Below are 25,971 nucleotides of genomic sequence, written 5' to 3'. Positions count from 1 at the left end.
TTGTGGAAAACAGAGGATGACCTTTTATTTTTAAATTATTGTTTGCGTCTTTTGAAGAATATGCTGTATGTTGTTTTTTCACACACCCTGTTTCATCATTCAACCTTTTGCACACAGCCAGCTGAACATTTTTCCTTCCAGTTAATAAAACATATATATATATATATATATATATATATATATATATATATATATATATATATATATATATATATACCAAAGCAACTATATATATATATATATATATATATATATATATATATATATATAGTTGTTTTGACAGCTCGCAATTTGTAAAATAATACTCAATCATTCGGTTATTTTTCTGTGTTGAAGCCGTCAGTAATTGGCTGAGGTGAAAGTTTTTAGGTTGAGCTGTACAAACATCCTTAAAGCTGTCCAGCAAGGTGTCATATTTGGTTGTATTGAAAAAAAGGCCTAAAGTAAGGGTGCAGTGAGCAGAGGGAACATAGATACATAATACCGGTAAGGAATCCAGAAAAAATTGTGTGCATGTGTGTTTGCTGAATAGGTTTCTTTTTAATAGAAAATATGGCACTCGCCATAATATCTCAAATTCTAAACTATTGTATCAACAATAAGGCAGTGCTTTTAAAGGAATAAATAACCTCAGAGATTACTTCTCCCGGTAATAACTCAACATATCATATGTACACCTAAAACCCTTCAGCCACGCCATTTTCTTTGGTTAAAATTGTTTGAAAGCATCTGCTTTCTTCCAAGTGCATCCAAAGCACTCTCCAGATGTATTGGACTCCTGTTGCCGCAGTGGAAGGAATATCCTTCTGTCCTTCTCACCTCTCTTGTCAGGACAGCACAGTCACTCTTCATTCATCTAAATTCCATCTTTTCAACAATACTTTGCCTCCCCATGTTTTCTTTCAAATATTCTATCCTGGCCCTTTACTTTGCATCTGTTGCATTAGTTTGTTTTTGCACAACTTGGACCATGTGTAAGAACACACACATGTGCAATGAATTGAAATGTAAAAAAGAAAATTATTTTAGGTACATGTGATGCTATTCTTCGTTAATTGATTCATGCAATTAGAAGTTGACTCTGTCATTTCACTTTGAGAAAACTAAAGTAATTGTATATGTACATTCCAATTAAGCAGGAGGTTGTTTTCGATGCACTTTTGTATTGGAGTAAGAGAGGTCAAGCATTTTTTGGTGATAAACCCTTAGTGGTGTGAGGTTGTTGAGCTTTAGATATTCATATATATGTTTTTTGTTTTAAATTTCACACACATTTCAAATACATCTCCAGTAACAATATACCACATTTAAAAGCAATACTAACAGTAATTAACAAAATATCACTTTTAAATATTCTCCCTCCCGTTTATGGCAACTGATAAACCGCAAACAGTGTGGTATGAGAAAATGTTCGGTAGGCACCCTGAGATGGGAATACAGATATGAGCTGTACCTTCACTACAATTTACATCTTTCTGCTCTTCAATCATTTAACAGGCAATAAATATTCCTCTGTCAGATCAAATATGAATTCAAACAACACCTAAACACTAAATGCAAACCCCTAATATACTCTTTTGGGTTCTGTTTGTTTTTCCACAGTGTAAGCATACAAATGTGTCCCTGGTAAATAAAGTTTTCTATATTTATATAAAAATGAACTATTAACAAAGATACATAGCCTACAAGATGAAAAGCAAACATTTTGCATAAGTATTTCAAAATGAAAATCACCACTGCATTAGACTTCCACATTCTGCATATGATGGAGGAGGCCAAGGAGCATTTTTTTATTCTATTTTGCTTGCTGCACATTCAGTAAAAGCATTTTCCGGCATTTACTAGGGAGGAAGCTTTCTATCAAAGAAGGCAAGAAAACATTCTGAACTTATATGATAGTCCTTTTGTTGGTCTGCCGTATAACCTGGGGGCGGCATGATTTTACAGTAAGTTGGTATGATAAATAGACAGTTTATCTCAGTAAGGTGGATATGATATTTACATGCAGCTGACCTTGGATCATGACAACTACTCCTTTAAATTGCATAGCAAAGTGTTAGCATGCAAAAAGAGATGTTATGCTATGCCATTTTCTTGCACTGTGCTTACACACACGTTATCTTATCTGTCTTGTTGTCCGATATCTTATTGTCTAATTCCCCTACCGCCATGTCTAATTCCTCATATGGCTAACATATTTTTGGCAGTAAATGTTCCTGATTCATGATACTGTTGCACTCGGCTATTTCTTTTAATTTAACAATTTATTTAGTTAACATTTTGGCATCAGTGTCTGTTGTTGTGCTGTCACTGTGTGAGTGTTCTGCTCACCTGCAGTCTTTTTGTTCACCCACTGGTGGAAAAAAGTGCTTAAATAGACAAATAAAAGTATCAACATCTAAAAAGGACCTCAAAATTGCACTTGCAGTAATAACGTTCCACTACTGGTGTTCTCTAAATCAAATTGTGCCTCCTTGTTTTCTTATCTCTACAGATTTATATTTCTAGTTAAAAATGTATATCACTGTAAATTTCCATTTAATGATCACACATATAATCTATATATGCTATAATTATGTGATGACTCATATACAAAATGGTACAATATACTGATTTTGGTACCTTGCATGAAACCAATGTTGCACCCCTATAGCAGAGAAGAAGAAACCTAAGTAATTAATATTTAAATGGATATTAACAGAGGAAAAAACATTGCTAGTGTAATATCAAATCAACATTTTGCCTTTAAGGAAAAGTCTAGCTATTTTTTCACACCACTTTGGCCTTTTTTCAGAGAAGATGTTTCACTTTGTTATGTTTGAATTAGAATTGCATTAAAGTTAGAAAAAAACCTGCAGCAGTTGAGGAGCATTAGGATGTGCGATGCAGAACGATGGAGTTACAGCAGCAATAATAGATTCAGTTTGTCTCCTCTTCCTGCTACATCACATGCACCTTTTCTTTTAGTTCCGATTGTCACTCGTTGTGGAGCTAGTGACTGGCTTCGTGTTAATTTCCTGAAGATGCACTATGTTCATTACTAAGTTTTTGTTTGTAGTTTTTTGAAGTGCAAGAGGGTCAGACGGGGCCACATCAAGTATATGCTACCGTCACATCACTGTTACCACGGCACACAACGTCACACTGATACTACACATTAGACGGACTGACATTATTTTCTCTTTACAAATCTAGCTTCAAGTGAGGCGGGTTATAGTATTTGAGGCTTTTGAAGTTACTAAAGAGACGTGTAGCCTGTGTTCACCAGTTGCTACCACATATTGGGTGGAATATACAGGGGCTGCAACAGCAGACCTTAAAGGTTATTACATTTTTTATGATATACTGGTATACCACTTTAGAATATTTTGAGAGTAGGAGCACAATGAAACTCCAATGCATGGCTTCATTCTCCCAGGACGTAACAAGCTGACATCACATAGGACCCTCTGCTTTATTTAGCATTTTAGCAAAGTTGCTGAGTTAATCCTCCAAACGTAAATTTTCAAGAACTTATATACTACATACGTTTTCACAACTTTGGAAAAAAAAGGTCACAGCTGTAAACATGTTTGCCTACATCCTGGTCTGATTGAGGCTTACTTACAGAAAACCAAGCCATGCATTTTAGTTTCATCCGTTACTTAATACTCTTTAGCTGCACAACTGACTGGACGTCACAAAAACAGGAATTAACATTTTACAGGCTTGAGGATTACAGGAGTCATTCTTTGTTTGTACGATCTCTGACTGACTCGTTGTTGTTGAGCGGTGGAGGTGGCGATTGCTTGCTCCTCATGCTCCTGCCCTCCGTGGCAGGTCGCGAAGTCTCCGTCACAAAAAGCCGAGTCACCCAGACAGAAGTGACAATGCGCTTGTACTCGTTCCTGAAATTCCTGTTGAGTAAGCCATAGATGACGGCATTCAGACAGCTGTTGAAGTAGGCCATGAAGTAACTGACCACAAAGAGCCACTCTGGGATCCGCGGAGCCACACGAGACGGATCTATGGCCACCGCCAAGCCAATCAGGTTAAGGGGAGCCCAGCAGATGGCAAACAGCACAAAGACTACAAACATTGTGATGAAATTCCGCATGTCACTTGGTCTGAGGCGAGGGCTCTCGTCCATCTTCACTTTACGTCGCACCTGCATGAAAACACATAGGCCAAGAATTATTCAAAGGTTCCAAAGCGGCTCTTTCTCTCTGAAATAACCAGAAAGAAACCCACAAAGATATGCACAGATACAGGGTTTTCCTCCACCTATCTGCCTGTTAAACACAATATCCTAGCTTAAATCACTGGCACTGACTTCATAAAAACTTTTTTTCTGTTGTTCGTTTTAAACGTACACTTACTGGTAATTAAAGACCATATGCAAAGATTATTCTGATGGGATGATGCATTTTATTAGAATATCTTTGAAAATTACTAGGGCTGTCAATAGATTAAAAAACAACAACTAATTAATCACACATTTTTATTTTTTATCTCGATTAATGGCAATTAATGAATGTTGTTGTTGTTACAATGTTGTGTATAATTAATGTTTTTTTCTTTTTCTAAAGTCTAAATCTTAAAAGTAATGAGCAATCACTTTAGAAAGTGTGTATTTTTTAGACACACAAGTGTGTTGTTTAATTGTTAATGCCATTTTAAACACAAAATTACATACATTTGATCATCTTGGAGGCAGAATTCCAATGGGAGGAACATGTTGAACTAGCGACTCTTGCCGTCCTCGTGCACTTTGCTCTCAATTCTCCATCATTTAATGACTGTGTTTTAAGTTTCAACAATCCCCCCACATTTAGCCAGAACGTTTTCAAACCACGGTCTTTTAGGAACACAGTAGTGGTCCTCCTCCTGCAGACTGTGTGCCACGCAGGGTAACGTTTGATGTTGAAATGGAAGTAGCATAGCAGCTAGCTTAGCCTAGCAGCTAGCTTAACATAGCAGTGCTTTAAGTGGTCCGTTTTACACTCACCTCCCTTCTGTTTGACACGTGTAGTAATTCCTCTGCACAGTTATCCGCTGTATGTCGCACCACTGTTTGTTTTACTTCCAATGCCAAAAGCTTTCTCTATCTTAATGTAACGTTAACTGACTGCAGCTAGCGGCTGTTTCGTTTCTGCGGTCAACTTCCTGTTTACTTCCTGGACCGGAAGTATACCGGAAGTAAACAAACGAACGTTAACTACGTTAAAATATTTTATTGCATTAATCTAGGCCACATTAATCGCATAGATTAATACATTCATGTTGACAACCCTAAAAATTAAAAACTCATCTAGGAATTGATCAAACTTTTGTTTACTTTCTTTTTCTTACTTTACATGTCTAATATTGGAGGAACTGTGCAACACCTTTTCTTTGGTCCAAGGGATGCCTGTTGTTAGCAGCTGATTGCATGTTAACAGGTTAACACCTTCTGTGTGCCTGTAGAGACGTAAATAACTATTCGGAGAAGCATGAGACTGACCTTAATCACAAGCACCCAGATGCGTAGATAACAGAAGGTAACCACTGCAATTGGTACCAAAAAGTGAACCACGACCACCGTCACTGTGTATGAACTGCTAACATTCTGGGCGAAGGTGCAGGAGTAGACTCGCGGGTCATAGCGCAGGGAGCCTACAAAGAAATTGGGGATAATGGCCACCACTGTGAGCAGCCAAATTAAGGCAACAAACATCAGAGTGTTGCGAAAGCTGTACAGCCGACTGTAGGAGAATGAATGACAGATGTAGCAATATCTATTCACTGCAATCCCAGTGATGTTGAAAATGGAACCGATCACACTCAGCCCCATGAGGAAACCGCTGACCTGAACGGAGAGAAAGTGAAGCGTCAGTGTGTTGTTGTTGTATTGGTAGGTAACTGAAACATTCCTTAGCTGGTGTGGTCTTACCGTGCATTGTGTGTTTCCCAGTGCCCATCCGTCATGGAAGAGAGCATAAAGAACCAAGGGGTAGGGATAGAAGGCTACCACAAGGTCGGCGAAGGCCAAGCTCACCACAAATACATTACCTGGAGAGGAAGAAAGGGACAGATAGACAGTTTCTAAGTGACTAAGTCACATGCTTTATTATGCATGTGACACTGGATTCCACCTCTAAGACAGCCCTGATGGTTTAGTCCCCTCTCATTTGTGCTCAGACTATTAGGATGAGTACATTCAGCTTATTCCAATGGGCTTGGCACTTTTGATGCCTGTACATTTGTGCCTACACGCATATATTACAATTTACACAGGTGAGATTATGTTAAATCAGAAGATACCTCTAGTATTTACCTTTTTCTAGAATACAGTTGTTTTTCAAGCCGTTCACTAACATTGCTTCGCGCTTCTTAATTAAAGTATTCTTTTTTCTGATATGACCTAATACTGATTTATTCCAGCCGGTTGGCAACAAAGGTTTTCGAGCAAGCCAAAGCTAGTTGCCCCCACCCATCGCAACCCCCCAAAAAGTTTTATCATGAATGGTACTCTGTTTTGACAGAGTAGAGGGAAAAGCTTGTGGACACAGCACTTTGATTAAACAGCAACCCTAACCTCAGACTGGATCACCTGGCGCGGGGATGGAAGTGCCACCGCTCACCTCATGTTTATTTTTGATCAGAAATTTGTCAGAAAGGAGCTCTATTCATAACATTACCAAGCAGCTGCTGCAATACTTTACAGTGCACATGCAGTTCTGTGTGTGGCTGTCAAGTTAAAACTGTCACTACGTACAAATATGCAAGTAGGGGATAAGGAAAAACTCATAGATGTCACTCCCTGAACTAAATGCTGTAAAAAAAAACACAAATGGAGAGAATTTTGTGAAAAGATATTGCATTTCCAATCAAAATAATTATGTGAAATAACCACTGTGATACACTGTGTGTACATATACATCTATTTATGTAGTTCCTTGTATGTTTAGTTTTTTATTTTTGTCTATTATTATTTTATTTTTTACTTACTGCTTACTTACTTTAATTACTGCTTGTTCTTATACGAATAAAGGAATATCATCCTATTTTCATCAAGATTAAGGTCAATACATATGATAATACATGACTATACTAAGTAGACAATAAAGTACATATAAATATTAAATTAATTGAAATTGGGACCAGATGGCTCCACGTGAATAGTTAATGGATCACAAAAATAACTAATTGGTTCTTTTGGGACATGAATGCGTCAACCAAATTTCACGGAAATCCATCAACAAGTTTCTTAGACATTTCATAATAATGTAATTTGAATCTCATGGTGAATCTAGCAGAGAAGGCAGCACCTCATTAAAGTCAGAGGGATTGGTCATTTGGAGATCATGAATAACTCTACCAAATTTAATGGGAATGCATCCCAACGGCGTTGACATATTCCAGTCTGAACTTAAGTGTTGGTGGAGCGACCAAACGCTTTTCAGCAGCATTGCCTTCCAAACAGGAAAACCCCCACAAAAACACACGTATGCTTCAAATGCACTGACACAGAAAGTAATAAGACAGCTGGGAAATGGTATTATTCCTTTTAAATGTGACTGAACAGTAAATATTGAATGAAATATTAGAAAAGGATTATATTTTAGTTTTAGGATAAGAAACACAGGATAAGAACCCAGATTGATACACACTAATATCCACCAGAGAATTCCAGCATCAGCTTTGAAATAATAAATTGTCCATGTCCGACATAATGACTTAAAAAGGTCTCCTAACATCAAAAAGGAAAAAATATATTTAACGTCAGCATAGATGACTTGATCTATGTAGATAATCACTTATGTGTGGGATCATGACAAATGCACCTCGGCTTCTTTAATTATAGCCTTTTGATCTACTACCGTTTTCAGGGTATTTGAATATAGATTAGACGTGTGCTTTAGGGGGAAATGACTACAATGGGTATGAGGTTCCTTATCTTCCTAAAAACCTTAAAATGTATCTTTTCATTTCAGGGGTCCATAAAAGCGATAGGGCAGAAATGATATCTTCGGGTCCAGATTGATATTCATTGTTAACTTGCTTTTCAATGCAAAAAAGACACATGAATGCGCATGCACTCATAGATTTACAACAAACAGACAGAGAGCAAAAGCAGTACAATCTAATGTCTCCTTGGGGCTACTGCAGCCTTCACAGTAGAGACTGCTGAGATTCTTGCATGTTGAAATTCAAATAACACCTTCACCAAATTTAAGCTTAGGCGTAAATTCAGTCAGGTAGACTGGACAAGCCGGTGCCTTAAAAAACGTTAAGACCGTTCTCCTCTCTGATACATATTTATGCCTGTGTACAAGTACAAAATGACAGGCGCAAACATACAAACCACAAAAGGGTTCTCTGTGCACTCAGAAATGACCGCGGACTCATTTCTGATAGTTGTGTAAATGTAGATTTTCAATTTACATGTTGAACTGAATCACCTGCAGCACAACAAAGACTGCCGCATGTTTAGAACGGTGACTGCTCAGCTGTGAAGCGATAAAATATTCAGGAAACTATGGCACAGCTTTCAGGGAATTGTTTTCTTTTGTCTGTCCGTCACCAACGGGTCTAACCGGGTCTGTGAAATGTCTGACCTGTATGAACTGCTGTCGCCTTGCCATGGCGTCAGACTACATGAGAAATAACAAGTGTTGCATTAACTCCAGTGCAACTGCACCCCTGTTATGAGCTGCTTGCTCAAGCATTATTGTGTATTCGAATTTCTAATTTGTCGGTGTCCTTTTCAGTGTTTGTGTTAAAGAATTGGTTAACACAGATATACGTGGATAAGCAATTATGAGACCGATGAGTGCACGAGTAGTTTACTTTGTTTGAGAGGAAATGAGAAACAACGCAGTTGAAATTATGTTGTGTTTTAATGAGTGAATATTATGAGACGGGGTGGTGTAACTACACCAGCTTTACCCAGCAACCCATGGGAATTGGGGGTAATTTAAAAACCAACTGCTCAGAAACGTAGAATCTTCCAATGGAAGCACATGCACGCTCTGCAGCGTTGAGTTTAATTTGCAGTAGTAACATATTTGGCTGCACCAATGAAAAAGAGAATCAACAAACATGCCAAATAAACAGTATTTCTTGCAATGCTGCTGGATTTCCACCCCTTTTATGCCTAATAGGTGGATTAGATCATTGAAGTTAATAAAGCTCTGTACACGTGTACTGTAAATAATTGCACATGGAAATGCTGACTCTCTTTGGTCAAAGGCAAGCATGTATGATTACTGTAATAAACAATTTTAAACCTCAAAAATATTTTGTGCATTTTCCCTCCATGACTGTGAAAATTTCCACACGGAAGAAGATTTTCTTCTCATTTCCTTTTTTTATGTCCATCCTGTGAGAGGATATGCTACGCAGATTTGCCTTGTTTGCATTTAAATTTGTTTTCAGTGCGGCCAAAAAGGAAAAGATTCATGGGAATGGTGCCAGGAGTGGGGACAGAATCCAAAAAGGAGTGATTTGGAGGGAAACGTGGTCAGGCGTGATAGAAGCTTTACTTTTGATTGTTAAAAATGGGGCGTTCAACTCATTCAAAGCAGCGTAATATAATAAAAATCCTAACAAGACATGATTCAGACAATTAACAGCCTTGTTATTCTATAATGAGGCTGACTCCTCTGGTCCTTTCTTCAAACTGTTAAATGAGAGAATATGTCAAAGACAAAAGAGAGGTCTGACTCAATCTGCAGAGATAAAAGAACAAAGCTGTCGGCAGGAAAAGGAAAATTTAGAAGATGAAGGAAAAAAAAAAGGATGTTAAAGGTCGGTCGAGGGTGGGATGTTAGCAGCAAAACTGGAAGAGAAGGAAGAAGGAGTTGACGAACATAAGATGAAGATAAAAGAGTAATACATTTTCTCATAGGCACGCCAATAAACGATTTTGTTCATTGGTTCAGCATCTTCCTAACTCCACTGCCGGGCCGACTGCATGGACCTACATGCGGACCCCACGGATAAAGAAAGACAATCCTTCTTACCACGTCCACCAATGTTTCTTCGTTATTTTGTTTATGTTTGTTTATTCACTTAGCTGTTCCCCCAATTTCTCAACCAAGCAGTGCAAGTTTTGAACGATATGACCCAGTAACCCTCCATCCTTGCTCTATAATGAAGCGTCTATTTCTCTTTCACACCTTGTTTTCCGAGATTGTTTTTTTTCACAGGAAAAGACACAAAGCCCACTGTGATACTCAAATTGGAGGAACCGGCTATGCTGCCTGTCTTAAATGGATTAGGAGCAAGTCTAACTACTAATATGTGCAGAAATTGACTGTTCTGTTCTTGAACAAAGGTCAAATGCACCACATGGTGTAGCTGAGAAGTGTGTTGCCTCAGGAAAACACTGTCCAGTTAAACGTAGCACTTTCATAAGTTTTCCGCTGAAGCACACGTGCAGTAAATCCACATTTGTCTCGAAATCCTTCACCCACAAGCGTAAAGCTTTTGGTTCTTCAGGGAATAAACGACACGGCGACAGGTTACTATCACAGAAGTGTAACTCCTATGACCAGCACTCACGTAACATCCCTGAACATGCTGGCAGTACAATCGGCTTGATCCCAGACTGGATTTGTAGTCTATCCAGTTTGAAGGGTCCCAATATTATGCGATCGACAGAAGCGACAAAAGTTGGTGATGTGGAAAGAATCTGATTAAAATACATCCATAAATCGGCATGTGTAAGTGGCTTAACAATTTCTATTTGCACTTCATCCCCGGCTTACCAAACAGCCTATTCCGACGCATTCGGCCCAACATCCCCATTTATATAAACCACCAGTCGATTGTGTCGGAAGTGCTGAGGGGAAAAGTCATCCTGGTTGAGTTAATTGGTAAAAACATCCCAGAGGTAACATTTTAATTAAAGATTTAAAGTAATTCATCCAGTAAGGGATGTGACAAGAACCTTTGAAATGACCATTTTAATTTACCTGCCAGTCACTGGTTGACTAGAAGTAACTGAAATACGTGAAACTGAGCCTTTCTGGAAGAAACAAAAGATCAAATCATGGTATACCCTTGCCCCTTTTCTATGACTCTTCGGGACAGTAATGAGCCTTTAGCTACGGTGAGCAAAATGCTTAACTTTCCCTCCTCACCTCTGAAACACTCTATCTATCTTTTTGGGGAGTTCCTTTGCCGTGCAGGCAGCAAATGCTGGAAAAACAAGTATTTCTGTAGGATATTGAGCCAATGAATCAGACCTTTACCATCTTAAGGGACGTGCTTCATTATTTACTGAGCAGCCAACAGGCTTTTTTGACCAAAGTCCAGCACTTTTATGGCTCCCTACACCAGCTTTAATGATACAGATTATCTTAGAGACAGTAAACCTGAACATCAAATCCCGACAGGCTAAAACGTGTCCTGTGGCTTTAAGCTTTTTATAACAAATGTAATTAAATGTTCAGGGATTTCATTAACCTTCCTTTGTTTTGTTTTCCTTCTCTTGTTTTTCTTTTTGATCACCCACAAAAGGTATTTATCTGACAAGCTGTGAAGGACACAGTTTATAGTAAGTCTTCAACAAGTGCCACCCAATCATCACCCAGTATGAGGAAAAGACAGGAAAAAGGGAAATCCCCACTGTCCCTCGGTTGATTTTGGGCAGTGCCTTTTTTCCTTTATTGTAGTTTTAATACGTTTATATGTGTTTTGCAGGAAAAATATATTTCAAACCCCTTTACAAGGTTTCATAGCAAATACAACACAATCACGGCAAAGACACACAACGCCCATGTTCAACTGAGAAGACATTGAGCGACTGTTATGTAGTACAGACTCTTTTTCAAACATACCAACCTTTACCATAATAATAAAGAACAACTTCAGAATCATGGTCAGCCAGGCACAAAGAAAGAAAGTTAGTGTAGATGGAAAATATACATATATATAGTTCCTGCTGAACGGGAGCACTGAATGAAAAGAATGGCCACAATAAAGTCACGCATCAATAAATAGGGTTTTCTCACGAATACCAGCAGCAGCAGTGGCATCCATAGTATTGGTCATTTGTACAATGCTAACCTTGTTCAACCTGTTGTAAGAGATGCAGTTGTTTTTAGTCATTCCAAGTGAATGTTGTATATTTCACAAAAATAGTTTGAACAAACTGCACAAGAGAGTTTGTAAATACTACTCTAAAAGTAGTGTTCACCTTCTAGTTTTGTGTGCATCAGTGTTTAAATGCTTGCTTTAATATCTATCTTAATGACCCTATTCATCGCAATACCAGTTAATGCTCAAAATGCTGTGCAAGTGGTTGCATAATTAGGCAATTAATGCATCAAATTTGAACTGCTCAAACTTGGATATAATCATAAATTGCCCTCTGTGAGGTTGTTCCCCTGTAACCGAATGAACATTTTTTAGTTTCGGCTTACATACTCATTAGAGCGGAGTACTTAGCAAAGAGATCTGAGAGAGTGAAGCATCAGAATATTACACACAACATTAGGAAAGAACTGTAAAATTGCACAGGGAGAACAAGGTTTGAACATTCCCCTAATGACGCATTGAGCAGACCGATTGTTCACGATCACATGATGAGCGGATGATGTGATTTAATTACCAGGGCAGAGTAGGAAAAGGTCTTACAGTAAAGTCTTACAGTTTTGAGGTCTGGACTGTGTCACATTTATTAAATCAAACATTTATTTTCTTATTGCAGTATGAATACATTGCTCCATGGTCAGTTTTGACACACAGAGAGAATGTGTCTTTATGTTCGGTTTTCGGGGCTTTTTCTCTGCATTTGCAAACCTTGACCTTGTACTGCAAGAGAAAGTTTTCATTTGGGCAAAGTTGTTGGAATTGCAACACAGTTTTTGTCATTCGGTAAAAAGCTTGTCAGGTCAAGGCATTCATGAAAGATTTACACTTTTAGCTTTATTACAGACGCAGAAACTCTTCAAACCCTCAGAAGCTATCTGGAAAAATATTATTTTGGTGTCATGGCTAAGCTTCATAATGGTGATTTTTTTTTTTTAAACTCTGCCCTTTTTGTATTTTTTTATGTAATATTAGAAGTAGAGAAGGAGAATTTAACATACATAGATATGGACCTCACATTGAATAAATGTTTATTAAAATCCTTGGTTTATGTAACTGTACTGGAACCCTGAGATGTGGCAAAACAAATTAAATCTAAATAGAAATATATATGTGTATGCTACAAGCTATTTTCATTGGAACTGCCATTTTACTTTAGTCAGACTGAAAGGTTGCTCTGCAATAACAAGGCCATCAACAAGAGATTTCCCTATTGTTGAGGTAGCAGAGATTCTGCAGTCAGATACCTCAACATGCCGGCAATTACAAAAGAACTGCCTAGTTCTACCACATAGAGCAGCAACAATGGTTCTTATCGTTGTTTGGACAATGTGGCAGAAACAAGCCTCTAAAAATGTTGTGCAGGTATCTACAGACATTCACCAGTGTCAGATGTAACCCCTGACTTGCTTTATAGAGAGGGAGAGAAAGAGAGGGAGGGAGCAAGAGAGAGTTCTCGGGATATCAGGATAATCAGAAAGCATCTAAATCCAGGAGTTAAGAGGTTGCAGGGAAGCTAAAGTGTGGTATTGATCAGAGCGATCACCAAAGACACATCAGAAGTTTCAAAGACTTAGCGTTTCAAAGTTCAAATTCATTCAACGCACAAGCCAAACAGGAAGCTCAAGTCTATCTCCAGCTCTCTGTAACGTGTCCGCTCATTCCTTAGTGGTGAAGGACTACGCTGTCAATTTATCAAAGAGCCGCAGACGGAATCAGTTCTCAGGGGCTCCCTGGGCAGGTAAGAGGAGCAGCTGGTGATACAGACTGCCTCGTATCCAAAGAACATGGCAAATGCATTTGCCTTAAAAGCTTTTAGATTTTCCTAAACATTTACTCTATAATGAACACTATGGCATGCATTTCATTAATGCTCTGTCCACAATTCATGCTTAATGAAGGCTTAAATAACTGCATGGTTATTGAGCCGTTGTGCATTTGTGTGTGACAAAGAAGAAACACCATGTTTATTATCTCAGTCCTGAACGCAACTGGCGTTGACTCCTGTTGTGACACATTTGAAATCTCCTCTTGTCCCACGTCTGTACTTTCCTCTCAGCGCTAATGTCAGCAACATAGTCCAAAGGAAGATAACCCACAGCAGTGTAGTAATTATAGACGTGGCTTCAGTTGGCACCTGAAATTCAGCCAGTCAGCACCGCCTGTTGGCTCTCAGCAGTTCAGGCCTCATCACCTTGCCTAAAGGTGACGAGGATGCCGCCGCTGTCCGGGCAGGCCGCTCTCCAGCCGGGCAGGCTGCCGCTATGAAGCCCCATGGCTGGCATCCTTCTTCCTCCGCCTCCCTGTACTGCATGTATTTAGCAGAGGAATTTCACTCTCAGGTAACCTCTGTGACTGATGCAATAATAGATCTGAAGTGCGTTTCAGGAAGAGGGAAACAGACAGAACACCCCCTGGGGTTCTGCTGCCATTCATCGACGACAGAATACAGCTCTGCTTAGGAAATTCTTACTTAACTTGGGTGGAACAGCTGGTTACATAAAAGGTGGATGGAACCTGCTTGCTGCTTTTCTGTGACAAGAAGTGCAAGATTATACAAACCTCTTAATTTCGTCATTTCGTCTTCTAAAAACACTGCTGTGTTGTACACTGCTCAACAGTGAGCAGTGTACAACACATTTTAGTAGTAGAATAGTATAATAGAATGTGTATTCCATCGACAACTGCTATCCTAGCGATTGCAATATGCAAAAAGTGCAGAGGAATAACTATATCTGTAATCCCAGAAATAAAGCAAGTGAACGTGCCAAAATGTTCTGCTGTTTCCTCCTATCAGGTAAATGCAAAAGTCAAATAGTAAAAGTCACACTATTTTGTAAAACTTATTAGCAGACTGCACATTTAAACATCCAGCGAGTACACATTAGTATTCATTAATTTCATTCATTAATGATTTAAAGCACAACACAAGACGCTTATTATTTTTGAAAAGGTGCAACTAAGACAAGATTGTTAACGTCTAAAAATAAATCACCCAAATTCCTTCTGTTCCTTTTCATGCTCTCCGTGGACCTCTACGTTCCTGTGAGTGACTTGATGGATTATTTGATATGGTTTAAAATATATATGCAAGCCAGGTGGAAAAGATAAAAGATTCATAATTTCTGAAAAAGTTATTATGATGAATGCTTGTGTCATGCAAGTGTCATGTCTTGCAATTAAGTGTAAATTGTAGTATGACCTCTGATGAATCGTTCTGTTAATCATATTGATTTTTCTTGCTGCTGCAGTTATCAAGATTTCAAAAGGGGACCATGAATTGTCATGTTTTCTATTCTCATTGTGTGTATTTAATCCACAGACGTTAGCGAAGCTGACCTCGGGTGTGAGCTCACATGAACTTACGCAGCACAAAAATAATGGTCAGGTCTGTCGATACGTACTGTCCCGCCCACGTGCAGAGGTGCCACATACAGTCTGCCTGTGTTTGGTAGCAACCTTTCGCGTTTAGAATTGTTGATTTATTTCCTTTTTCAGATGCTTCCTCGCCTGGATGAACAGGTCTCATCCAACACCGACTGGTGTGTGAGAGCCTTTTTATTTTACGGGAAAGTCATCTTGACATTACACAAAAGATGACAAAGGGATCCCCTGAACCTTCACGGATATTGTGTGTTAGCACAGACGGACATGTGACTGCAGGGAGCTTGAGCAATTATTTGCCCTCTATTCCCTTTAGAGGGTTGTACAACGACTTGAACGTTGCTGCCGGGTTGCTAAATAAGCAAAGCAAGTTATTGATCAGATTTGAAGAAGCTTCAATAAAAATAGAGATATTGCTGCCTAGTATTTACTCTTTGCAAGGCTGTTAATCCACCACAAAATGCTATTTGTGCGCATCACAATCGATACGTGGGCTTAATGATGTTGTGGCCTGGTGGTAAGCTTTTGTTTACGTTGGAGATGAACTCGGGTTCATATTCAAAATGCAGGCGCTTTGCCTGAGGCGGGCCAAACCCTCTGTACCCCCCCACCCAGCAATAAGAATGCACAACAGCGACCCTCGTCCCTTTTCCCCTGGAATTCTTCACGTTAAAGGAGCCGTTCAGCTCAGTGTGCATGCGGCGCATGCGGGCTGTGAAGAGTAACAGCACATACACACACAGCTCAGTCCGTCTGAAGACCAAAGAGGGTATTTACAATAGTTCAGTATCTAGTTGGGAAGAGTGGTGCAAAGCAGCCCTGCTTATTACTATGATGTGAAAAAGGTCCATTCTTAGTGAAACACTATGGTATATTACACTTTGGATTAATGTTTTTCCTGAGTGCAGCAGGCACACACTATGTCTAGTTAGTCCCGCGAGGTTGACCTTTTGAAGTGCACACTGAACTGTAAAGCAAAGTGCATGATTAAATCAGAACGCTGTCTTAGCTCATAGAACAGCAAAGATCGGGAAAATAAAAATGTAGATTAAAGCTGCGCTGCACCAAAAGAGAAATTATTATTGAAATGATTCATTTATAAACCACAAAAAAACACATTTGAGCCATAATCTCTTCTATGTCGATTACGTTTTACCCATTATAATGCACAGGAGGGTTTGAATTTCTATGGGCCTTCTGGGTTTGATCAGAAAACGTTTGAGTGCTCAAAGTGTCCTTCTGGCTTCCAAGTTATACCAGTGTTGCTAAGCAGGAGTTAGGAGGTTGTGAAACAGACAATTAGAAAGGATATGCAGCCCCCCGGAGAGGGAAGTCGCTTTCTTTTTCTGCAGATTTTCAGATCAGAGCAGTTGGCCTTTCCATATAAATTCCATAATTTTCAATCTTTTTAATGGACTACTTTATTTGTCTAATTTACTGAATCACATCAACTGTTTAAATATAGAAAAAAAAAGTGAAATAAAAATGTAAAAGAAATTCAATAGGTTTAAGTGAGGGAAACTAATGTATGTAGGACACTCTGGAGCCCCGAGTTTGTAATACTAGATCATTTATGATTAGAAGTCAATAATATTTGATTAAGTATTCAATTCAGGCTTATTTCCCATCAGTCCGACACAGGTGGACCCTTTAACATAGCCACGTGTTAGTCTTCGACTTTTCTCTAATGAGATGTATCTAAACTGCTGTGCTGCATTTAACATAACTTAAAGACTTTCTGAATGAAGAATTAATTGAATGAAAACTAAATCCCTTTGAACCAAAGCACTGTCAAGTGGCATAAATACCACTGGAACGACACAAACATTTAAATGATTCAAACGTTACACATCAAAGTGTAGCTCTCAATCTTGTGCAATTATGGCTGCAGATTTAAACATTTAGTTGGGCATATTTTTATGATTGGTTTTTTGGCTTAAGGATGAATCACTTTTGCTGTGAGCATATTCAGGGCACAACCTCTGCCAAGCTCTCTCGCAAACAAATGACCAGTCCAATCACAGATAAACCTCAATCGTACCATGAATTCTTGCACAAATCTAATTGGAAATAACTTCCCAGATCCATTCTGATGCTTTTCCCATTTGGCTTCTAAACTGTAATACACACGTTTTGATTTACTCTGCATACAACAGCAGATTTGGAAAGAGCTTCCATCCAGCTCCCCTGTTTCTCACTGATTCTAGCTGAAACAAACATTCTGTTTGACTGTCTTGTTTGCGGTGTCGCTCGCATGAATACAGTTCTGCACATTCCTGCGACAGTTTCCCCCCCTTCCTAAATCCTTCTCTCATTTTCTCATCCTAGATTGCACTCAATTTCTCATGCCTTCTCCATTCCACCTCCTTTCATTCTCTCTCTCTCTCTCTCTCCTGCAGAAAATCCCTTGCTACTTCCACCTTCACTCACTGTGGCCTAAGGGTTTGGAGAAACTCTTACATAATGCACTTCAAATTATCACTAAGCAATTATTGTAGATATGGGGATGTACAAGCAGGCATTATGGGATTTGAGAAAAATCTACCCTGTCCGTGGTAATTGAGATTAAAGAAAACTGTTTTGTCAGCAGCTGTCTTGTGAGTGCTAATGTGCAAACTTGTGCTGTTGAGGCCTTCCCCTTCTCGGAAAGTGGAATAAGTACTGAGAACAACTGTGATTTTCATAACACATGACAGTAAATCCTATTGTCTCTGCTCGGCCTCTTTCCTGTATTAAAACACAAACATAGTGACAAATTCATTTTCCTCTCTTATCTAAATCTGGGGCTGTCTTCCTCTATTTTATAGCCCGTGTCCGTGTCTGTTTTCAAGAGGTTTATAGACTTCCCTCCATCCCTCCCTCTCTCTCTCTCCCTTTCTTTCTCTCTCTTACCTTCCTCTTCTCCATCTGGCTCATCTCATCTCCTCCTGCTTCCTTTATCCAGCTGCCTCTATTTTCAAGGGAATTACAGAAGTCATGCTTCACCCAAAGACACAGGACGGTGTCTGGGCACAGCTCAGGCAGAAATATACTCCCCGAGCACTTAAAGCTGCTGAAAACATCCCCAGCAGTCATGCCCAACCTTCACTTCAGCCTAAATACTCACTGAGTAAGACAAAAAACAGTCAAAAAGGATGATGAAAGAATTATATGGCAAAGCCTCAGCAGACAGAAAAGCTCCACAGACTCTCCTCACTCGTGCATTTTAGACCAGTGACAATTTAGCTCCCCTATGGATTCTACACAAAACTAGATGATGGCACTGGACTAAGTAGCAACTATTTGTCACAAAGGGATGTGTAATGGGATGTCAAATGCATATTCCCAGTGCGATTCCAAAAGATCCAATCCGGTACTAATTCAAATGAGATCAGCAACAGAGCCCTTGTGTCTAATCTCTCCCCCCCCTTTCTTCGTGAGCTACAGCTGAACTCTCCTACATTTCCATTTCACCTGCTCTCTGATCCCTCCCTGTGCCTGCCTCCTGGTCTCCATATCTCCTCTGCTTTGGCTGGGAGGTATGAGCCTGCTTTCTCTTAGAAATCTTAGAAAGTTCCTCTCCATTAAAGAAAATCTCATAAATCGACAACGTCTTCAGCTGTCTGATCTTTCAGGTTCCTACTCGGTCATGGTGGAAATAAGGGCCATGTTTTAAAAATGATGAGTGTATTAAATATTTCATTACCCTTTAAACATAAGACTGGAGAAGAGATGTTTTACATAGCACATGTCTTTCAGGAATAACAAGTGTGGCAAAAAGGTATATGAGAAACTTTGGAAGAACCAGGGTTACAAGGTGATTCATAAATAAAAGAGCGATATAAATAGGAAAGTAATCTACTTCTACACACTGTTTCTCACAACTAGTTGTATCTGTTGGAATTTGCCACTCTTATTTGATATGGTTTAGTTTTTGGGAAATTGGCTTTTTATCATCGATTAACGGGCCGTTCCTCTGGGTTCGAGACATCTTAGCATGTGTAAGAGAATAATTACACAGGGTAACAATAACCATCACATTGTAACATAAACTTGTATTTGTTATCCACCAATATTCACCAAAATGTGTGGATCAATAAATCAACATTCTTGCTTTGCTAGTCACCAATCTTTGGTCATGTCTCATTGTAATCTGTCATTTATTAACAGTTGCAAGAATGACCATAGGAATGTACTGATCAGAGGATGATTCAATGGCTCGATATATCTCAGCTCGTCTCAATTCTAGCCGACATGTATTGAACATGTCAACACGTCAACTGAATAACTTCTCTTCATTCAAATAAGAGAACTCTGTCCTAATTATCTTTTAAGCATTGCAGGCTTCTGTTGAATGAAAATTTGAAACGTGGACACAAATCATTTTTCTCAATCACCCTGCTCAAGCACATTGGCTAGACTTTTGGAGATAAATGTGTACTCGCACACACATTTATGGAGGATTATCACTTACAATACAACAAACATATATACGCACCTCCACTGACTTTAAACCCGTCTGTTACCGACACAATGGACCAGAAAGTAGAGTGACCAGGAAAAAGCAGCCTTTCTCATCCTTCAGGGCCAGCTGTCATAAACCCAACAATCATTAGACCTGGCTGGGATTCTTAAGCGCCGCTCCAGCTCAGCTGGGGCGCTTTTGATTAGGCTTCATTTCAACAGAACTGATAACAGTTCTCGGGCCAAATACCTAAAGTCAAAGCTTAGCTAACAGGCTTTTTGTGGACATTAACAATCGAAAAGAGCTTTTTTGGGATTGAGGTTGGATTGTGAGATGCAACATTATTCTAAATTGTATCCACAACACTCTGTGTTCCATATATATATATATATATATATATATATATATATATATATATAACAATGACCCCAAATTACACAGACTAATATTGCATCAACAATTAACAACAGTATTCTAATGAAATTGTATTATACTGTACATGTAACATTATGTTACACATGTATGTAGGCATAGGAGGTACTTAATTGGTAAATTACCAAACCAAACCATGGGCCGGTTAGCGTGGCTGGTCTCACCTGGTTGACAGACCCACACATCTCTGACACAGAGATTTGAGCCAAAACTGATGATGCTTCACAAATTCAAGAAGAAAACCCCCCCATTAAAAACAAAAGCGCTAAAAGGAAAGCAAGTTGTAGATTAATTGGGAGAAGTACAGTGGTTTCTGCATTATTCATGAAAAAAGTTTTCATTGTTTCAGCACCATGGACAGAGGCTGAATAAGAAGATGTGAAACTGCACTGGAACATTTTAAGCATCGTATATGTTGAGAAGTAAGTAAGTAATTAAAAAGAGGTGGAGAGACATGATGTAAATAATTATCTCTGTTAAAAAAAAGTCTTTGTATTAACTGATTTGGCCCAACTATCTTTGAAGTGTTGCAACACCTGCGCTCTCTGGAAAACAAAGGCAAAAGCTACCCGAAAAAGACCTGTCACGTGTTCATACACTCATTCACTAACTAATGTGTAGATGTGTAGATTTCACGTGTTGTACCTTTCTGAATACAATGTATGTGCTAGTGCTGGTGGACACACATCTCTAGTAGGTTTCTATTATATGAGTAGAAGTTTTTCATTTTCAAGAGGCACTTTTGAGAGTATAAATGGCTTTGATGGATCATGAATGCATTAGTGTGGGTGGTTATGTTTCTGTAACTCAGGCTGATATACAATAGAACATGATGAGGGAAAGTTCCAGTCCATGGCGAGATTTTAAAAAGGAGAATGCAGGGGAAAGGTCATGGGCAATCCTTTTGAAGCTTTGTTACAAGACTAACAAACATGCGTTTTGATCTGTGCGAGTAAAAGTGTTTAGGCTGCAACTAATGCTTAACTTGCATAGCACTTTTCAAACCTCAAAGTTTGCTCCTGCAATGTGCAACACATGTTTCTTACAACACAAAATGCAAATCCTGTTGACGACTGTAGTTTTAGTTTACATGGAATGTGTATATAGGTACTATTGTGGAATACATTTTAAAAAGGTGCACACAACCAAACACTGCAATGGCGTATTTATGTGTGTCCTGTTGTTGAATAATGGCTGTGAGGTTTTGATGGCAGAGTTTAATTTGTGCAGTGAGAAGAGGGTTTTTTTTCAGTTGCCAAAACACAAAAATTACAATTATTGAGACGCTGAGAGGGCAAAGTCTCTCCACAAGTCTGACAAACTATAAAAACTGTTTCTGCTTTGCACTCAATTTTGAAATCAGCATGACACTTCATTTCACCACATAGTTCTCTAAATACGACACAGGAATCAAGCTCTCCTTTGCCATTTTAAATCACCGCCATTCAAAACAGCCCATGTTCCAGTTGGCGAAGACACATGCTACCTGGCCAAAACCTAATGGCCTGTGTAAGCACTATGGAAAGAGCACAGGTGAGTCCTTGTGTACAACACAGCAGGTTATTATGCCAGTTTTAGCAATTAAAAGAAAAACAGAAATTTGGGCTTTTTATTGTATGTTCTATTTAAAATATGTTCTGTTCTGATTTTCTTATTGCAACCTTTGGAAAAACATTCATACTGATTTTACATCAATGTGTAGTAAGCACCAGTCTTGTGCGTCATGTTTGGGAAATATATTTAAAGGGACTGAGGATTTAGCACAGAAGGAAACTTTATGAACGTGAATGTGTTTTTGTATGGTGACAAAATGGGTTACAATAAACTATTGTATTGTTTTGAATGAGATTTTTCGATTTACAAGACAACTGCAATTGTAGCCACTTGTGTGTAGTTGTGTCAGTTGTGTGTTGAGTTACACAACATTAAACGCGTCATCTTTCTATGTCTCATTTGGCTTGTAACCATAATTTCTACAAAAGGAGCCAAAATGTGGCGTAGGCGCGTCATCATTCCCCAAAACTATTTGAATAATGACGCAGGGTTTTTCATGAATCACCAACCTTCATCTGAACCAATCATCTGATGAAATATTGTGATCCACCACTCAGCGGTTGGTTTACTTTGTTCACCCTGCCTCAGCAGGGACCCGAGCAAAGCCATGACAACTGCACTGGACAAGCCTCTTGTCCTGCTGTGACTGTTTATTTGCTGTTGTTAAGTCAGGTGTTTTCCCATTTTAACTGTTGAGTGGGTTGTTTCCAACTGCAGGGTTTGAGTTCATGACTACGAAGTTGGTTTCTCAACTGCTGAGTGGGCTGTTTGAGTGGAGAGATCAGAACTATTTGAGTGGCAAAACCCCACTGCAAAGATATTTTTAATCGCACCTATTTATGGAGCGCCAGGCTATAGGTAACCTAGAAATTGATTTTAAAAAGGATAACCCAAAACATCTAAGAATAACCTGAAAGCAACAAAAAGAAAAGCTGTAAACTGAAGTTATGCAAAAACATGTCAGGAATTATTTTTCAAATTGTGGATAAAATTGACAGCTGTCAATAAATAAATTTCCCTAACCCAAGCCACAAGCACAATCGGCACATGACTCCGGGACAGAGAAGCTCGTTTTGCAAAAGGGAAATTGAAAACATAGTGTAAGCTTTCTGAGATAGCGTATGCTCTAACTATTATATTTTTGATTTACTTCCAAAAAACACGCGTTACGTCGACATAACGCAGGAGTTCAGAGTGAAAAAAGGCCGGAGGTGTTAAACTGTCATGCTTACCGCCAACTCACTTCTTAAAAAGACACAATTGCTGTCTTGCTCACTCAAGAAGTGGGAAGAGTTTTGTTTGATAGCGTTAAAGCAGTCACATCTGTTGTCAATCACAGACCCACCGCTTGAAATAGCTTTTTTAATTAACTTCGCAATAACTTCGGTCTTGTTGTGAGACGTGACAGCTCACATTTGTCACGAACATTGCATGAAAAGGGCGCTATAATGTATATATAAAGATATTATCGGGAGTATTTTTTTCCTGCTTGTTTGTTACAGTAATGTAAAAGGTGTCATTTCCTTGCTGACTTGAACTGAACTAAAGACCCACCTTTGAAGAATGTTTTTGAACTGACGTCTACAGTCATTGATTGATACAGATACGTTAAATGGCAGTGCATTTAGTTTCTTAGGGTGAAGGGCGGGGTGTTTCCACATTTTTAACTCAATATTATTTGCATATATAGTGTCAAAGAAAGTGTTCAAATGCATGAGTTTCATGTCTAAACCTTTCGCGTGGCGTGAAGTTTAATAATACAATCATTAAATGGATTCTGTACGCTACACACGTTTTCAAACACACTTGACACGTTGCTCTTGATTTATGAATGGACTCCATTTTCGCTTCTTAATAGCCTCAATTGAAAAATAGCCCCGGTGATTGGCTATTCGAAGCGATAAATGTTCTGAACCATACCTTATGGTATAAGCCTTATTTAAAAAAACAGAAATCCATGCCGAAGAACAGTATGTGGGAGTCTCTCTCTCTCTCTCTCTCCAAAAAAAGAACTTACAAAATAAAACAGGTGGTGTGACCGTTGTTGATGTGATGCCGAACAATTGTTCTGATGTCTGAATCTTTCTCATTTAGACAGGTAGTTTGCAGGTTTAAAGGGTGGACAGATTCTTGATGGGAACAAAGAAAACAAGCTATGTTTTCCGAGACAAACTAGCAAATGTGCTCGTCTGACTCAAATCAAACAGAAAACCAGACTAAAATATATCACTATTCTGCTCTTGGACTCACAATTAATGCAGTAGGAGATAATGTGAAACCATTGTGTAATTGACGTTCAAAAAAGTCTGCAGCTTTCTTTCATTCATCGTTACTTGCTGGCATTCTATTATCCGTATTAATTTTAGCCGAATGTCACAATTCCGCAACAAGAATTGATTGGACGGTTATTTGCATCACTTGTTGCAAAAGGTGTGAGGACTGCCTCCTAATTAGGAACTGAGCGTGGTGCGTTTCCCCTCGTGGCCAATCAGGGGCTGAGGCACCTTTTGCGAGGGGCTCAAGGGAAACGGGCTTTCTGATCCTTTCCAGACTTAATGCAGAACTCATTTGAGCTGGTTCTGCCAAAGACGCTGGTCTTTGAACTCCTTTGGCACTTTTTTTTGCCATCTTAACTTAACATTCTTAAACTTTGCAGAAAAGAATACTAAAAACACGTTTTCCGTGTAAGTTACCTGCATTGAGCCTTAGTGATATAAGACATTGTGCCATGCTTAACCATAATCCCAAGCATCACCTATTTATTTTCATTTAGAACCTTGATTCACACACTTAACAAAAACCACTGCTTTAAATTGAGATACTTGTTTAAGAAATTCTTGAACGGCATTCATTGTCATCAGAATTTGTTTGAATTAAGTTTGAATAAGGTTCATACCTGCAGCGGGGGTTCAGTGGAAGCCTAATTCAATCGTTATGATTTGGTGTTATGCTTCACACACTGGCTCCTTGGTAGTTTTTACTCTTTCACGTCAGAAAAGTTTCATAAACACTAGAGACGTGAGTTTAAAAATAAAAAAAATCTTCACATAAGCATGAGTTAGACTACCATTTGAACTTTACTGTTCAAAGGCAGAAGACGTGACAAGAAGTGCACCAAGATGCCAGTTGTGAAGACATTATCGGCTATTTCGTGTACACACTAAATCATAATTGGGAATGCATATTGTTTGATCAAGCAGTCATTTCTATTCCGATAGTGATAGTCATCCTGTACAAAAGCCTTTGAGCATGATGTGAATGGTGCTCTAATGTTACTAAAAGGAAGATCCTTTGCATTTTGAAGTAGGTTAACACACAAGCTAAATGTGTCCTTTGGTTGAACTATATCAAATTATTTTTGGAAGATTTTGTCACCGGGATGACTGAAGACTGATATGATAGGGGAAAGTGCACTGAGAAGTTTGTAGCTCAGGACATGCACCTTTTCTTTTTTTAGGGAAGGCGGAACGTCCCAGAATCCACGATAGGTCCAGTGAATTCAACACAACCTACACAGGTGGAGGAGATTGACTCATCCGAAACAACACCATCGTGATGATATTAAGTCATTTAAAGGGATGTCATATCTTACCAGAGTTCCTCAACTTGCGGTTCCTGAACACCGATATGATCACCAGCAGGTTCCCCAGCACGTCCACCACCGTGGTGAAGATCAAAACGCTGGCCAGGAGAGCTATGACCCAGGCGGGGCGGGCGCTCCCGTCCGAGGCCAGAGTGCGCTCTAGCTGCCCCAGCTGTGGCTCTGTCCGGTTCTTTATGAGCGCGAATGCGTCCGGCATCACTGGCCCACTGCTGCTTTCAGGTCACAGCTGCTCTTTAAATCCAGCAGCCACCGCCGGCACCGATGTGTCCCAAAGGGAACATGGAGCGCACCTGAATGCCTCCCCGAGCTCCCCGGGAGCGCGCGTACGAGCCTGCTACTTGAAGGCGATATGAATAAGAAAAGATGTGGTACTCACGGTGTGACCTACATAAAGTTACACGCGCTCTTCGCTTCCCGTGTCTTCGCTGAAAAGTCACCCATCCATGTGCCACCAAAAGCGGGTGGGACACGCGGCGGTGCCACAACGAGCCCT

The 25,971-nt window shown here is 39.3% G+C and overlaps 1 protein-coding gene across 1 annotated transcript; it reads right to left on the bottom strand.

Annotated features, from left to right (window-relative positions):
• Window positions 1–516: 516 nt before the first annotated feature.
• On the bottom strand, window positions 517–25,971 carry mtnr1bb (melatonin receptor 1Bb). Its single transcript, XM_040182690.2, has 4 exons — window positions 25,467–25,971; window positions 5,912–6,030; window positions 5,483–5,827; window positions 517–4,147 (listed from the first exon to the last, which is right to left on the bottom strand). Exons 1-4 carry the CDS (start codon window positions 25,672–25,674, stop codon window positions 3,725–3,727), a joined length of 1,095 nt encoding a protein of 364 aa, XP_040038624.1. The 5' UTR covers window positions 25,675–25,971; the 3' UTR covers window positions 517–3,724.

The sequence above is a fragment of the Gasterosteus aculeatus genome, chromosome 7 (genome assembly GCF_964276395.1).
Source record: "Gasterosteus aculeatus chromosome 7, fGasAcu3.hap1.1, whole genome shotgun sequence".
Classification (NCBI taxonomy): domain Eukaryota; kingdom Metazoa; phylum Chordata; class Actinopteri; order Perciformes; family Gasterosteidae; genus Gasterosteus; species Gasterosteus aculeatus.
This window is presented reverse-complemented; position numbering and strand designations above follow the sequence as displayed.